Source organism: Aedes aegypti, chromosome 1, assembly GCF_002204515.2.
Source record: "Aedes aegypti strain LVP_AGWG chromosome 1, AaegL5.0 Primary Assembly, whole genome shotgun sequence".
NCBI lineage: Eukaryota > Metazoa > Arthropoda > Insecta > Diptera > Culicidae > Aedes > Aedes aegypti.
The window spans coordinates 89,832,161-89,848,324 of NC_035107.1; the positions used below are offsets into that span (position 1 = coordinate 89,832,161).

At 39.3% G+C, this 16,164-nt stretch overlaps 1 protein-coding gene across 5 annotated transcripts in view; it reads left to right on the forward strand.

Annotated features, from left to right (window-relative positions):
• LOC5574988 (glutamate receptor ionotropic, kainate 2) overlaps positions 1–16,164 on the forward strand; it is a 605,301-nt gene that overhangs the window by 417,272 nt on the left and 171,865 nt on the right. For all 5 annotated transcript variants that reach the window (XR_002499922.1, XM_021841975.1, XM_021841984.1 and 2 more), the window contains one exon: positions 5,559–5,579. Coding sequence is in view for 4 of the 5 variants with exons in the window: in XM_021841975.1 (XP_021697667.1) it covers positions 5,559–5,579 (21 nt within the window). In the remaining variant the exon portion in view is untranslated. The remainder of the gene's footprint in view (positions 1–5,558; positions 5,580–16,164) is intronic.

Genomic DNA, 16,164 nt, shown 5'->3' on the forward strand with positions numbered 1-16,164 from the left:
AAAGGATACAAATTCTAGTGGATTGAAATGGTATTTTATTTTTATTTATTTTTTTATGGTATTTTCAAGAGTCTATATTGGATAAATGCGACGGGAAGGGGGAAACCACACAATTTTTAACAATGTCCAAAGAATTTTTAAAATGGGCTCTTCTGTTATTCGCTTATAAGAACTCCTCCATGAACGTTTTTCAATTACTACGAGAAAACATATTCTCATTTCTCTACATTTTGCCCAAATTATCATCTTGAGTTATGAACAAAGTTTCCTCAACAACTGTTATTGAAATGCCGTAAGAAAAACTGAAAAGAAATCACTAACCAATTATAAAAAAAAACTTTTTTTTATGGATAACCATCGTCTCATGGGTTGTAGGTTCGATTCCCGCTTCAGCTGTTGAATATTTTTGTTAGGATTTTTTCTTAGCTGTGCCATTAGAGCATGCTTGTCCATTGTCTGTTGTTAAGCTACAATCTGTACAGCTGAAGACGGTGTCCGTGTCTCTTTAGACTCGTTCAAGTGTCAGTCCAGGAATTCGTCAAGGATTTTTTCAGGGATACTTCAATATACATATATTGTTAGTGTAGCATAATCAATTAACCTTCGGGCTGTCGCGCTGTTGTATTTTGTACAACAGTTGTGATTTATATGCTATCATTTTGCGACAAAGATATCTATCGACACCAAACCAAAATGTATTCCTCAAAAATCTTCTTAAGAACAATACTCGACAGTTTTTATTTACAGTATGGCCCTTTATAATACGATAAAATCAACAAATGTACATGGAAGTCGCATAATAATGAACGCACTATGTACGCTTCGAGGAAACCACAGTTTGAAATTGTCATATCTTAATCAGGTATCAGGTATCAGAAGGCCGGCTCCAAAGGCACGTTCCCCACCAGTTGGGAGATTTGTGCCATCGCCATATTTGAGCCTATTTCATCATCTACCCGATGGGAGAGGAAGGGGAAGGGAAAGATGGGAGGAAATAGGAGTGGGGTCCCTTGAAGAGGGAAAATCGCATTAGCGAAATGAGAGCATGTAGCTCCATACCACAATGGGTTCGAACAGCGCCCTAAAAAGGGCACTGCAAAACGCATGAGCGTAGAGAGCCTATATCTCATTACCACAGCGGGTTAAGAATAACAGTATGTCCTGAAGATTCAGGCTTCTGAATTCAGTTTCACTTAATAAGTTTTTACCAAGTAATTGGAATCGCATTTGCGAAAAAACTGGACAGTTACATATCAGGTGATACGAAGCTCCATAATCGGAGTCACAACTATCACACACAAATGAGTCAGCACGCTGAATATTTGCCATGTGGTAGTTGAGTCGGCAGTAGCCTGTCAACGCTCTTACCAAGAGACTGCAATTCTGCTTTGACAGATTTGTTAAATACTTCGCCACCCTTGGAGATGGCTCAGTAATGTACAATTTTGTTTGACGACATGACTCTAAACTATTCCAATATTGCTTGTGCTGAGTTGCCGCCCAAGAGTTTATCTGAAGCTTCACCCAGCACTTCGAAATTGGAATAGCCGGCTCAGGGCCAATGAAGTCATGCGATGCTCCATCGCGAGCTAGCTCATCAGCCAATTCATTTCCAGCGATGGAAGAATGGCCAGGTACCCATACAAGGTTTACAGAGTTGACTAAATTCAGTTCCTCAATTTGAGTTTGACATGCGATAACAAGCTTCGACCTTGAATTGGCCGAAGCGAGAGCTTTTATAGCAGCCTGAATATCTGAACAGAAGTATATGACTTTACCCATTACGCGCTGTTGATGTGCTGATTGCACTCCACACATAAGAGCAAATATTTCCGCCTGAAAAACGGTGCAGTTTCTACCAAGTGAGTAAAACTGATTCAGCCTTAGCTCACGAGAATATACTCCTGCACCAGCTCTACCTTCAAGAAGGGAGCCATCAGTGTAACATACTATATCGTTTGATATACTTCTTTCCAAATAGCCAGACGTCCACTCTTCCCGTGAAGGGAATTGTGTGGTAAATGTCCTGTAAGGAAAGTGACAAGCAATTGTGAGATCCCTTGGAGCAAGGACAATTTTGTCCCAATTCACCAAAAGTGGAAACAACGAAGTGTGTGTAGATCTACGATTTACTGGATTTTTCTCCAGTAGATCCAGTACCCATAAACGGTAAGAGCAAGAAAGTGCTTCTTGTTTAAGATATATGTGTAGTGGCGCAACGACGAAAAGGGCCTCGAGCGCTGCTGTGGGAGTTGTAGAGAACGCACCAGACATCGCCATCAAGCACATCCTTTGGAGATGGCCCAATTTTGATTGGATTGTTCTCACTTCGCCCTTTTGCCACCACACAAGACATCCATATGCCAATATTGGTCGAACAACTGTTGTGTAAATCCATTTGATATATTTGGGTTTGAGGCCCCAAGTTTTACCAAAGGTACGCCGGCATTGACCGAAGGCCATGCAAGCTTTTTTGACTCTGAAATCAATGTGAGGTGTCCATGAAAGTTTGGAATCTAGAATGACTCCGATATACTTTACTTGATCAGTCACATTAATCTCAGTGCCAAAAAGACGTAAAGGTCGAATTCCATCGCGGTTTCGTCTTTCCGTAAAAAGAACAATAGATGTTTTATTCGGGTTAACCGAAAGGCCATATTGGCGACACCAACTCTCGACTACCTGAAGGGCACTTTGCATCAGGTCGAATAGGGTGCTTATGCACATACCAACTATCAGAGCTAGATAGTCGTCGGCAAATCCATAAGTTGGAAAACCGCAATTATTGAGTTGCCTCAATAGCGTATCTGCTACGAGATTCCACAAAAGTGGTGACAAGACTCCCCCTTGGGGGCATCCGCAAACACTCAATTTTCGGATCGCTGCTTGACGCAATGTCGAGAAGAGATGTCGGTTTTTGAGCATTTGATGAATCCAATTGGTAATCATTGTAGGTAGCCCATGGTTTCGTGCGGCTTCCAATATGGCATCGAAAGACACGTTATCAAAGGCACCCTCAATATCCAAGAAAACACCCAAGCAGGATTGCTTCTGAGCGAATGCTTTCTCGATATCGTATACAACTTTGTGTAAAAGAGTCACAGTGGACTTTCCAGATTGGTAAGCATGTTGATTCACATGAAGAGGCATGTTTGCCAAATAAACATCACGGATGTGATGATCGATAATGCGTTCCAGACATTTCAGAAGAAAAGAGGTCAGACTGATTAGTCTAAAACTCTTCGCTTCTTCATACGACGCACGTCCTCCTTTCGGGATAAACTTTACAGCAATATCACGCCACGATCTGGGAATGTATCCGGTACCAAAACTGCTTACAAGTAGCTTTTTCAAAACATGTTTGATAAACTCAAATCCCTTTTTCCCTTTTGGAGCAGAACAGGATAAATCCCATCCGCTCCTGGAGTTTTGAAAGGAGCAAAACTATTAAGTGCCCATTGAATCGATTCAGTAGTTACGATACTGCGAGCCGAGGCCAGAGACTCGTAACTACATGAAAAGACATTTGGTTCATCCGTAGATGCTATGTCCACACATCCGGGGAAGTGTGTATTGAATAAACATCCTAAAACTTCTTCATCGGAAGAAGTAAAGTCACCATTAGGTAAGCGAATTTCGTTCACTTGGAAATCCTTAGATTTTGCAAGGATTTTGTTCAGCCGACTGACTTCACTCAAACTGGAAACATTTGTACAAAGGTTTTTCCAGCCGGATCGTTCAGCAGAACGAAGAGCCTTCTTGTAAGCCTTGCGAGCCGACTTGAACGACTCTGATCCAGCTGAACGGCGTCTGTTCCAACTCCTTCTACATTGTTTCCTGAGTCTAGTCAGATCGGAATTCCACCATGGGGTCCCTCTTGTAGTCTTTACAGACCGCAGAGGACATGCTTTTTCAAAAGCTTCCATAATGTAGGATGTTGTAGTATCAACGACATCATCCAGATCACTTGGATTTTCAATGGACGGAGTATTTCCATGAATTGGTCGCAACCAATTCAATATAGAGTTCCAAGTTTGTATTCCTCAAGAATCTTCTTAAGAACAATACTCGACAGTTTTTATTTACAGTATGGTCCTTTATAATACGATAAAATCAACAAATGTACATGGAAGTCGCATAATAATGAACGCACTATGTACGCTTCGAGGAAACCACAGTTTGAAATCGTCATATCTTAAAATCCAGATAATATAGAAACTTGGGGTCTTTCGTAAAGTTATTCTGGAGGTGAAGCGCTATCTGATGATACCTCATATAATTCGGAATTTGCTCGCTAGGTAGCACTAGTGGGCATGGAAGTTTTACTTTTGTTTTGCAGATATTTCAGGATTCTGACCATTTAGACGGATGTCGTCTTGGGCAATGTTGTTTAGTAAGTAAATGACTATCATTTTTCAAGCTATTTGATTCAAAATTTTGCCACTAGGCGGCGCTAGTGAGCAAGAAACTTTGGTGTGCAGATATCTCAGGAGCCTGACCACTTAGAAAAATAGTGTCTTCGGCAAAGTAGTTCGATAGCTCAAGGGCTATCATTATATGAGCCAAAAAATAGAATATTTTGCCACCAGGCGGCACTAGTGAGCATGAAATTTTTTGTTTTGCGGATACTGCAGGATCTCGACTTTTTAGACAGGCACCATCGGCAAAGTTATTTAGATGCTCAGGGACTATCATTATTTTGCAAAATCTCGAACTTTAAGGATTGAACAAAGAAAGAATTCGAGCTACTGAACAACTCTGCCGAAGACACCATCTCTCTAAGTGATCAGGTTCCTGAGATATTTGCGAAACAAATGTTTTATGCTCACTAGCGCCGCCTAGTGGCAAAATTTTGAATAAACTAGCTCATACAATGATAGTCCTTGAGTTACCGAACAACTTTGCCGAAGACGTTATCTTTCTATGTTGTCAGGATCATGAGATCTGAGAAACAAAAGTTTCATGCTCACTAGCCGCCTAGTGGCAACATCCCGAATTTTTTAACTATAATAATAATAGACCTTAAGCTACAGAACAATTTTGCCGAAGACGTCATTTTTCTAAGTGGTCAGACTCCTGGGAAATTCACAAAACCAAGTGTGTTGTACAAAGTAGAGGTAGAGGCTTTTGGCTGCAACTGCTCTTCAGTGAACAAAGGACTTGGTCAGCCCTCCCATCGTCCCTGTCCAAAGTGCCCACAAACTACATCAACCCATTTATCAAAATAATAATAACAACAATAACGTCGTACAATATGTCCATTCAGTGGAGTCAGATTCTCGGTGCTGTAATACCGTCCGAACCGAGTTTTGTGCTCTCTCGAAAGCTCATAAATCATTTATATGGGATTCATTTTCCACTCCCAGCTGCCTTTCTGCCCGTTTCCCATCCCGTTACAAAACTCAACTCAAGAGACTCCGGTCAAAGTTTCCGTTTACGTCGAAAATTCTAACGTTGTATCTGTGTTCTTGCATCGTTTCATTTCTTTTTTCTGGCTCTCAAACATCTGGACCTGGACCAAAAAAAAAACGGCACGGACGAATGGTTGGCTTCTTCAGGAAAACGTGACTGTTATCAAGGTGAGTAGTTTGTTAGGGGGTTTCTTGTTGTGCAACCGTTTCAGTGCATGGGAGTAGCCAAAGGGAGACAGGGGGCCGTTTCCCCCTCTCCCTGGCTGTTTAAAAAAAACTACTATGCGGAGATAATTTAAAATATCCATCTTCATAATTAAATAATTACGTCAAATCAAACCTCTTTGATAATTCATGGTTTCCACTAGGGTTTTGATCTACTTCGTCGTGAGCGCTATTATTCGTCGTGTCAAACATATAATGTTCCACTACGGTGGATAGCCAAACTTAGATAGATTCATTTTCCAAGTGTAATTTTGTGAAAACTGTTATGGATCACTTGTATACATAAAAGGCAATAAAACTTCTGTTTTTCGATTAATACTTCAGTTCGATCATCCACTTAGCACTTTTTACCGGAACCGCATGGACGAAGCTGTACCGAGCAAAATCTGACAAGCGATCGACTGAGCCACGCCACATTACGATTCAAATTTCTTCCCGCCCCCTGTGTGACTTTTTTCGCGGAGCTTTTATGTACACTGCGCAAAACTTTCGAACATCTTCACTGAAGGATTTTATTCTAACCACACGCTGTTAAACTTCTTTAATTTACGAAATTTTTATAAATTCCCTCAATGAATTTTCAAGAAAATCCATATATTTCATCATGCTGAAAGCATAGAGGGAGATGCCCGTAGATCAAGGTAAGGTGTGGCCAACATGGAAAAAGAAAGCGAAAGCCAAGGAAGCGTTGGGCAGTTACTGTGCACCGTTAGCTGTGGATTAAAATTCAAATCTTAACATTTCAGACCGTGATTCGGTCAAAAAGTTCGGTGCTGCCGAGCAGTGTCATGCATGTCTGCAGACAACCAAAGAGGGGACAAAATTGAAGAAATGTGGTCAAATTCCGTACCATGAAGTTGTTTGATCAAGCGTTGACGAAAGTTAACGATTTTTTCATGATAGGTGATACCCTCGTTATTGATTCCAACTCAACCCAATTAAGAGATTTTGGGCTATTATGATGCAAAAGCTAAGAGCGAATCAAAGTATCGCCAAAATATCGACGAACTGTTAACTAAATGGGATGAACTTGTCGAAAATATGGATGAAAATAGTGTGCGCAAATTCATTAACCGTATTCCGGAAAATGTCAGACAAATTCTTATAAAAGGGGATGAATATTTTTTTCATTATTTTTCCTTTGAAGCTAACAAGCAATGCAACATTTGAGTTAAAACAGAATTAATTTTTGTTGAATTATATCCAATTTGTGTATGTTCCAATTCTTAATGGGCCACACCATAGTCTAGTAAAAAGTGTTATATCACAGTGAGTCACTTGTTGTGCGACGAATTTGATGGCGACTGAAATGAAAATGGATACAATTAAGAAAGGCAACGGTGAGTAATATTTTTATTGCCTTATTTCAAGAAAACAAAGAAAGATTTATCAAAATCCTATTGCACAATGCGAAAGCCGTCTTGAGAAGGAATTTTTTGACATTGATTTGTATCAGTATTATTTATTGCAAAACTGGGGAAATTGCAGGTTTCAATTGATCAAAGCTTAAAGTAATGGATAATATCCATCACCCTAATCCGTTTAAAATTCGTCAGGAATATTTCAAGATTTCTGTCAAGGATCTCTAGAAGAATTTTTAAACAAATCCCTGTTTGAGTCCCTAAAAGTATCTCAGATGAAATCGTTTGACAAATCATTACAATATTTGAGACTACGTTTCTAGAAAAAGACCTGCTTGCAGCAGTACATCATTTTCTTCAACTCAAAATTGGTAAATTAATCTGTATGTTCAACAGCTTGAATGTTAAAGGGAACCATAAAATGATTTTTTTTTGTTGACGGATAAGCCTAAAAACAGAATTTATCTTGAAAACATAGAACATCTCCAAAGATATAAACAATTAAAAAAATAGTTGCACTAATTTGAATTTAAAATTGGTTCTAGTTCATAAGGGATTTAAAACATTTTTGAACGTTATAAAATAGTTTGACTTCTGATAATGAAAACCTTACAAAGAACATTAACAATATCTAGTCTATTGAAAAGTAACAAAATGTTTTTTTTTTCTGGGAAAAAGACCCCCACAAGACAATAGCCCCCGGGCCCACACATTTGTAAATCCGGCCCTGGGTGAACCCAGTATTCAGAAAGACGCCAAAGCTGGAAGGGTACGACGGGCGGGACACGTTGTGAAAATGCCGGACAACAATCCCTCAAAAATGGTGTTCACCTTGTAATAAGATTGTATATCTAGAAACACTGTAGTATTAGGTATGAACTTCCTTCTAGAGCATTAGTCAGTAGTCATTGAGCAGTGGACGGATAATCACGTCGCAAATAAAGTCGTCATATTGAACCGTGTAAATCCGTGTTTTATTACCGTTAAAAACACTTCTTACACACCTCAAATCCGGCCAAATTCAGGTCTGATTCAGTCCGTGTTCAAATAATTTAGTACTGGATCATTTCATTTTCAAAATATTCTGCATTGGTCTACTTCATTTTTATCAAACTCATAACTAAGGGATTCAGGTCCGACTCACATCATATTCAAAAGTTACAGGTCTAAATCACTTCATGTTCCAGTGATTCAGTTCCGATTCACTTCATTTTCTAGTGATTCAAATTTAAATCATTGTTTATTGAAGACTCGAATTTTCTATCCTTTCTGGGTCAGCAGATATACATCACTTGAAATTCTTAATTTCATTTGCTCACTAGCGGCACCAAGCAGAAATTGTTTGAATAAATATGTCGCTTTATTGCAACTCATAAGAATCTCGAGATGTAGCAATGTGAATTTGCCTGTTTGAGTTGATGTCAATTTTTTTTTTTTCGATTTTCCAGATACGAAGCAGTTTTTCCAAGAACAGTAGAACTCTGCATAGGATATCAGAATTTCAGAAATCGTGGCAGGGCTCTCCTAAGGACTTCTGTAGAAACTTCTCTACAATGTCCAGACTAATGTCTGTAAGAAATTCTTAAATACCTTCAGAATAGAGAACTGCTGCAAAATTTCATATAATTTTGCTTATTTCTTGAATAATTGATTTGAAATTTCTACAATAGATTTTTAAAGAGTTTTAGCTACAATTATTCTGAGGATTCATCCAAAATTTGCTTCGGGATTCTCGAAGCAATTATCGAAGAGTTTTTTTTACAAATATCCAGGTAATCTGAAGGTATTCTTTGTGGCATCTATGAATGAATTTCATAGGAATCGTTGAACGCATTTTATCGAGAATCGTACAAAAAACTTTTGTATAATCTCTGATATGATCAGTGTTACTTTATAAATCTCTGATTCTCTATTCTTTTGAAGTTTGTGGAGGCAAAAGTGGAGTTTCTTTGTAAATAATTAAAATAATATATAAAAAAGTGATTACAAAATGAATTTTTGTAATTATTTCTTGAAAACATCCGTAAGTCCTCGCAGATTCCTTCAAATATCTTTTAGGAGAAATCAAAAATAAATCATTGGTTTTACCGGAAAAGCATTTGACAAAACTAAAGAACCTCATATCAACGCAAACCGTAAGAAACGTATCTCGAAAACTTCTTCAAACAGACTCAAGTCGAAAAAGTATACAAACTTACTTTATCGATTCCACGTATTTCGCAGACGAAATTCGAGAAGATGATTCATTTTGAAACAGTATTAGAAGACAGGTTGTGATTCTTCTGAATTAATTTTCTCAAAACCGTATGGAAGTTACTCACGTCGATTTGAAAAAGTAATCGAAATAGGATGCCAAAAAGGCACTTTTTGGGTTTTTCGTCCCCCCTGTGTGACGAAAATCCTGGCTACGCGCATGTTCGAGTGTATTCCAATCCAGCACACAGTCGAACGCCTTCCTCTGAGATGGTATCGGATCCACAGTGGCTAATCAATCCATCAAGCGCAACAATGCAGCGATAGAAACGTCCAGTTGAAAAACTGTCGAGAACCGCTGCAATTAACAGGATTCGTGCACTGATTGTATTGGAGGCCTTTGTAGTCCCACCCGGTCTCAATAACCTCCCAACTTCCGTCGAGTAACAAATCTGCACAGTGTCTGATTCGGTTTTGGGGGAGCACATCTCAATGGCGATGATTACTGTCCTCTCGAGGGGGTGATTTGTCTTGTTATGAGCCCCGTGTTCGACCTCCGGCTACCAGCAACGAGGACGATAGGAACAAAGGCCAAACGATACGTGACTCCCGATTCGGCACTTTTGGCTGATCTATTGGAAATGCTTTGTATGAACTAGATTTTTTGCCAACATTTTGCTTCCAAATTGTGTGAGGTCACACAAATTATAATAAGGGACTGTCCATAAATGACATAGTACTTGAGGGGGAGGGAGGTATGGGAAAATAGGCTACGATGGTGGACGGGGGTCTCGCACAAAATCAAGGTGTCTCTTGCACCTTGCTTTTGGTTTACTCGCAAAGAATGTGCGACGCATATCTAATTTCAGATTGGCATGCATATTGAGTAAATGAAAAGCGTTGCGTAATGAGTCATTACGTAACTGAAATCAGATACACAGTTACTGTTACGATACTGTAAAACTTAGTGCAGGAAAGTAGGACATTTCATGTACGATATTCGTGATGAAAACAGGCTATTATCACAAAAATATAATTATTCAATTATATTAGGATCTCTATTAGCTTCTACCAACATGATGTACGAATTGAATTTTAACTAATCGTGTGAAGCCAAAGTCATGATCACACAGACCGTTGTCCAATCAAAAGGCTTCAGCAGATCTTGCATAATTTCTCATATTACAGAATTCCCCTCCATCACTATCCCCATGACGATGATCTATTTGCGTTACCCCCGGCTACATTTGCTACATGTAATAAACCCCAGTTAACACATGACGACGACCGATTCGAAAACCAGCCAGTTGATTAGCACGTGGACCAAACCCCTCTCCTTCCTCCTATGTCACCGGAACGACTCTCCAAGCGGAAGCAATTTCGAAACTATTGTTTGCCAAAGACCACTGTGCCGACACAGTAGTTCGCACATTACCCTGGTGGCAAGGCTTAGCCGTCCTTTTCCCCCTTCCCTACCGTCACATCCTAGCAACAGGTTTTGGAAAGCCAAATATCAAAGTCATGCTGCTAAATCAGGCTCAATGGTGATGAAGGATGGCTTCCCATTGTGTGCATGAGTAGGTGTGTGTGTTTGTGTGGGAGGAAGCAGTTAACACAGTCTGAATCATCGGATCATAGTCCGAGCGATGACGACGGTGCACAGTGTTTTGATTGATTGATTTCACGATCAAAATAGAGTAACTCAAAAACGATTGCTATTTGGGTTTTGTTGTCTTCGATTCGTCACAATTAACATGTGTCGGTATTACCATTAGCGCCCATCTTGCGATGTATGGACGGATGGTTGCAAACGAAAATAATCTATCTTGATACAAAGTTTCATTCAAATAAAAATGGCCATTTTTTATATCATCTTCCAACTTTGAAATCATTTTTTTTCTAGTGTAGGCCACAAATGATATTTTATAAATTTGTTTTAAATATTTTCAAAAAATATATCTACAAGTCAACATATTTTTGTTGGAATCGCCATTTTTCAATTATTTATTTCGAAATAGATCGGATAAAAAAGTTAAAGATAAATTTTATAAAAAGTGGTGTGCAAAATAACTTTTTTTTGTCAAGGTCTATACATCCAGAAAATTTCATTGAAATATGAGAGCATGCTGCCTGCTTGGAATATGATTGGGCCTGAAATGGGTCTTAAGTTTAGTTAAAAAAAAGACACGGACACCGTATTCAGCCATTTAGCTACACAGACTGTAACTTAACACTAGACAACGGACAAACATGCTCCAATGGCACAGCCGAGAAACATTCCTGACAAAAAGTTTCGATGACTGAAGCGGGAATTGAACCCACATCCCATGACACGATGCGATTGAATGCCTGACAACTCTAACCGCACGGCCACGAGGTCGACAACGGTCTTAAGTTAAGTTATTCTGTTTTGATCGGTGAAATCGCTGAATTAAAACAGTGTGCGAGGTGGGTGGGAAAGGACGGTTTCCAAATCCTGTCGACCAAACTGTGGATGGTTGACCGCCACACCGCAGCAAAAGCAGCAGCAGTAGTAACGCTTTGTAATCGTTTAGGGTTACTCGTTTCCGGAAATCAAATGGATTTCTGATACATAGTTTGCAAACCGGATCAGCTTAGCTGCATGTCGGTGGCACATTGTGGCGATGAGATACGTTCGTCGTTGGCCCCGATGATGCCAGTCAGGAAGAAACTTACCGTTTTGTTTCAAAATGTGAACATGACACATTTTTGGAATATATGAACTTTTATACTGATTTCTCAAAAAAAACTGCTCAAATTCCTTCAGAGGTTGATCAATTCTTCGATGATACAAGTTCTCTATATTTGAAAGTTGTGAAAATATTAGTTCTTATCTTGGAAATAACCACTTTTCGGATTATAAGCCATGTTCGGAATTTGAGACAAAACGGTATACAACGGTTGTCCTATGATGATTTGTAGCCATCCCATTGCTAAATGGCTGTTTCATTAGTGGCTTGGGGCAGATTTTACACTGGGATAAACGGTCGCGATTATAGGAGCTTGCTGGAGAATGGCAGTTTCTCAGGATTCGGTACTTTTACTGGTTAGCTTGATGTTGGTATAAGCTAATAATGGTAGAAGGGTCGGAATAAAATTTTAATAAATTGCTGGGGCAATGTATTCCGTAACCAAATATGTACAATGAACCCTTGTTTCTAACGGGCAAACATGAAATAGTGACTTATCAAAGAACCAACCCATATGCTCCGGAAATTCCTCGTTTTTTTTTTTTTTTTGGGCAACCTTTAGGATTTTTTTCAAAAATTGATTCCATTATTTTTCAAAGATCTCTGAAGTATTTTTTCAAAGTTTTAAGCAAGGACTTATCTAGAGATTTTTCCAGAAACCGCAAAAAAGAAGATCGAAGATTGCTTCCTCTGACACTAAGCTGAAAAGTAGACTTTGTTCCAGTGAGAACGTAATGTCAAGTAGAAATCTAGAATGTGATCTTACTCATGAAATGAAAATCTAATAGCTCTTCAATTGTCACCATATAAAATTTGCTTCCATTTTGTGTTATCTGTAAGCACAATGTTTTACGACTGTTGCAACAAATTTGCAAAAGAAAATTCTACTGAACCGTTCGGTCGTTTCCATCGATGATTCAATTTCAAGCACCACACACCTAGCTCTGAAACGTGACTGACATATTACCCATGACACACCAATTGCATCGCATCGATTTGCCTTCAATTAGCATATCCTCGCAGAAATCACGTTTGCTAGCTTGTTGTCTCTGCTATCGCACCGTGCGAAAATCAATCCTCGTCTGACCTCTAGCTACCGATTCGTTTCGGATTCCATTTGAACTGTTCCGAAGCATTGACGCTGCACTTCTCCTTTTGTCGGTGAGGTGGGAGCACAAATGTCTGACACTGTCACAGGGCAATACAACAGGCCGAAAACCGCCAAAATTGAGATTGACAGCTTGGCTCGAAAAGCACTGTTGTGGTCCGTGGTTTGAAGGGGCTGCATTATTGGCAGCTATGGCCATTATGATGACATTCGATGACTTGGTAGGTTCTGAGAAGTAATAAAAATTACACGCTATTCAGGAGTTTCCAAATCTTTATGGAATAGTTATTAACCTCAAAACTGAACTGAACTGAACTGAACTGAACTGAACTGAACTGAACTGAACTGAACTTCGTTACCGTTAGGATGAGCTGACCGTTACAAATTTTCATCGAGTATTCTTAGCAAAACCTTCAAAATCATCACCAAAGGAATTTAAAATCCCCACCAAAAGGATTATAGATTAGCATCCTGCCAGAATTTCAAGCAATTACCCAGAGTTTCAAGCAGAGTAATCTTTTTAGGATTCTTTATGTTTCCAGCAAAGTGGATCCTTCCAGAATTTCTCAGCAGAAAGATTCTCCCAGGGTCCTCAGAAGACAAATCCAGAATCTCCAACAGAAAAATTCTTCTACAATTTTTAGCCATCGACGATTCGCAGCAGAGGGATAGTGACAGATTTCCATCATCAGGATCTTTTCAGGATTCTCTGTAGATGGTTTCAATTCTGCTTTTTTCTCTCCTCCATTATGACACAGCTTTGTTTGGTACATAGTTGAAATGCCGAGCGCGTTAAGTGTTATTAAACCAATAATGAAGTTGAATTGAGTGGAAAATGAGGTACAAGAGTAAAACTTTTTGTTGAATGAAACATAATCCTTCTGATTCTAAGAGCGTTAGATACACTTCAAATTGAGCTTATTGAAAACAGTTCTACCACAGTGATAAATCCATAAAACGAACTAGATGTAATGAGGCCCTTTTATTCAATAAAAATTGAGTAAAAATATTATTTTCAAATAAAATATAGATGAAGAATATGAACTGTTTACATTTCGTTTCCAGCATTATTTTGAAAACTATATCCTTCTTATTCGTAGCCGTGTGATTAGTGTCATTAGGCAGTTATGCGCATCGTCATGAGGTCGATTCCCGCTCTAGCCACTGGCACTTTTTGTCAGGAATGTTTTTAGATTGGGCCACTGGAGCATACAGTCTGTGCAGCTATATGGTTGAAGACGATATCCTTGACTTTTTTCTAGCGTTTTATTCCAACTGGAACAGTGTTTGCCTCTCAGCGCGGTGTTCTTAAGAGCACTTCCACAGTTATTGATCCAAGATCCGATCTTGTCGGACGACGACCACGCACTAAATTTTCTGACCAATAAGTAATTGGTAGGTAGCGATACGTCTAATAATTACTTCGCTCGCTTTGATGGATACGACGAAGTATGTGTCAAATATACATATCATATATCCGAACGAAGTTTAAACTGCGAAATGATAATTCCATGTGCTTCAGAGTAATCGAGTTCAGTTCGTCTTCGAGCGTCGGGGTCTCTCAGTTTGTAGGTTGAAGTGCCCATCTAGCGAATAGGGAGTCGTGGGTTCGATCCCCACCGGATCACGTGGTTTCTTTTCGCAGTTTAAATTTCAATTTGTACATTTGACACGTGTTTCGTCGTGTACATGTAAACTTCAAAACGTTGAAACCTTAAAACAGCAAGATTCCTTAGGCGTTAATTGCCTACAACTTGATCATAAATTAACTGTGCAATTAACTGAGAGTTTTGTTTGACAGTTGAGAATATTTTCAAGTACATTTTCTTTTTTTTTTTTTTTTTTTGCACGAAGATACTCTTTGTCCAGATTTGAGCCAACGACCCTCAGCTTGGTCATTGTTTGGGTCGCTCACAGAAAATTGTAAAAGTAAATTGTAGTAAATTGTAGTAAAAAGTAAATTGTAAATGTAAAGGTTTTTTTTCTTTTCTTGTAGACTCGTTGGTTGACAGATCAATGTTCATTTCGACACGCTAGTTTAATACTATCGAGAAAGGGGTGGCACTCTAATCTTTTTTGAATTAGCAATCAACAGTATGCAAGTTTTGAGATTTTTCGATCGCACTTTGAATATCGACTGCTTAAAGAAATATTCATCAATCTCCCACCTTTGGGTGAGTATTCAACATACAAATTAATGAGCTGCGTAAGTGCTAATTGATAATTCTTATAGGTTTGCTCTACCTAATTGGATCGAGTTTAAGTCTGTACGACCATTGACACTTTACCTTCCTCTAGAACTGGCTGTGTAAGTGAAGACTGGACTACAACAATTCACCTTACAAAGACAGACTATTTGTCAGAACCTCGATACCTACATGTGCCAGATCCCAATTCCGACTCTCCTGCCCTCTTGGGAATTGATGAATTAGATGGATCACCGCACTTACGGGCCATCCAGCATCCTCCATCAAGAGAACACATTTGTCGGTTCACCAATGAAACGCTATCCGGAAGGCGGATCTATCCTCTGACCGTGGTCGTCATGGTCATTTATCATCCAAATGAAATGTCAATAATTGGCGCATTTACTATACTGAACGAATGCAATGGGAACGATGAGGATGACAACCGCGACAACGATGAGCACGGTTTTTCCTGGATGCAGAACCTGCAATACATGAGGCCTCCCTTAGTCCAGTGGTACAGGCTACGAAGCAAAGCCATGCTGAAGGTTGATGCAGGATCTTTTCATAATGGGAATTTCCTTGACTTCCCTGGGCATAGAGTATCATCATACCTGCCACACGATATACAAATGCGAAAATGACAACATTGGCAAAGAAAGTTCTCAGTTAATAACTGTGAGAAGTGCTCTTAGAACACTGCTTAGAAACAAACTCTGTTCCAGTTGGGACGTAATGCCAAGAAAGTGAAGAATCGCCATCAATGTTTGCCATCCCATTTAACCAGTTAACAAAGAACTCATCCACGGACAATACAAATCGATTCGAATACAGCATACATTTGTTGAACTGAGCGCTACGATGCCTGCCGCCGGCAATGGACATGACGGTGAATGTGTAAATGACTGTCCCCCCAAAGGGAGGGTTGTTCGTTGTGACCGTAACCCCGTTGAACCCAATAATGATGAG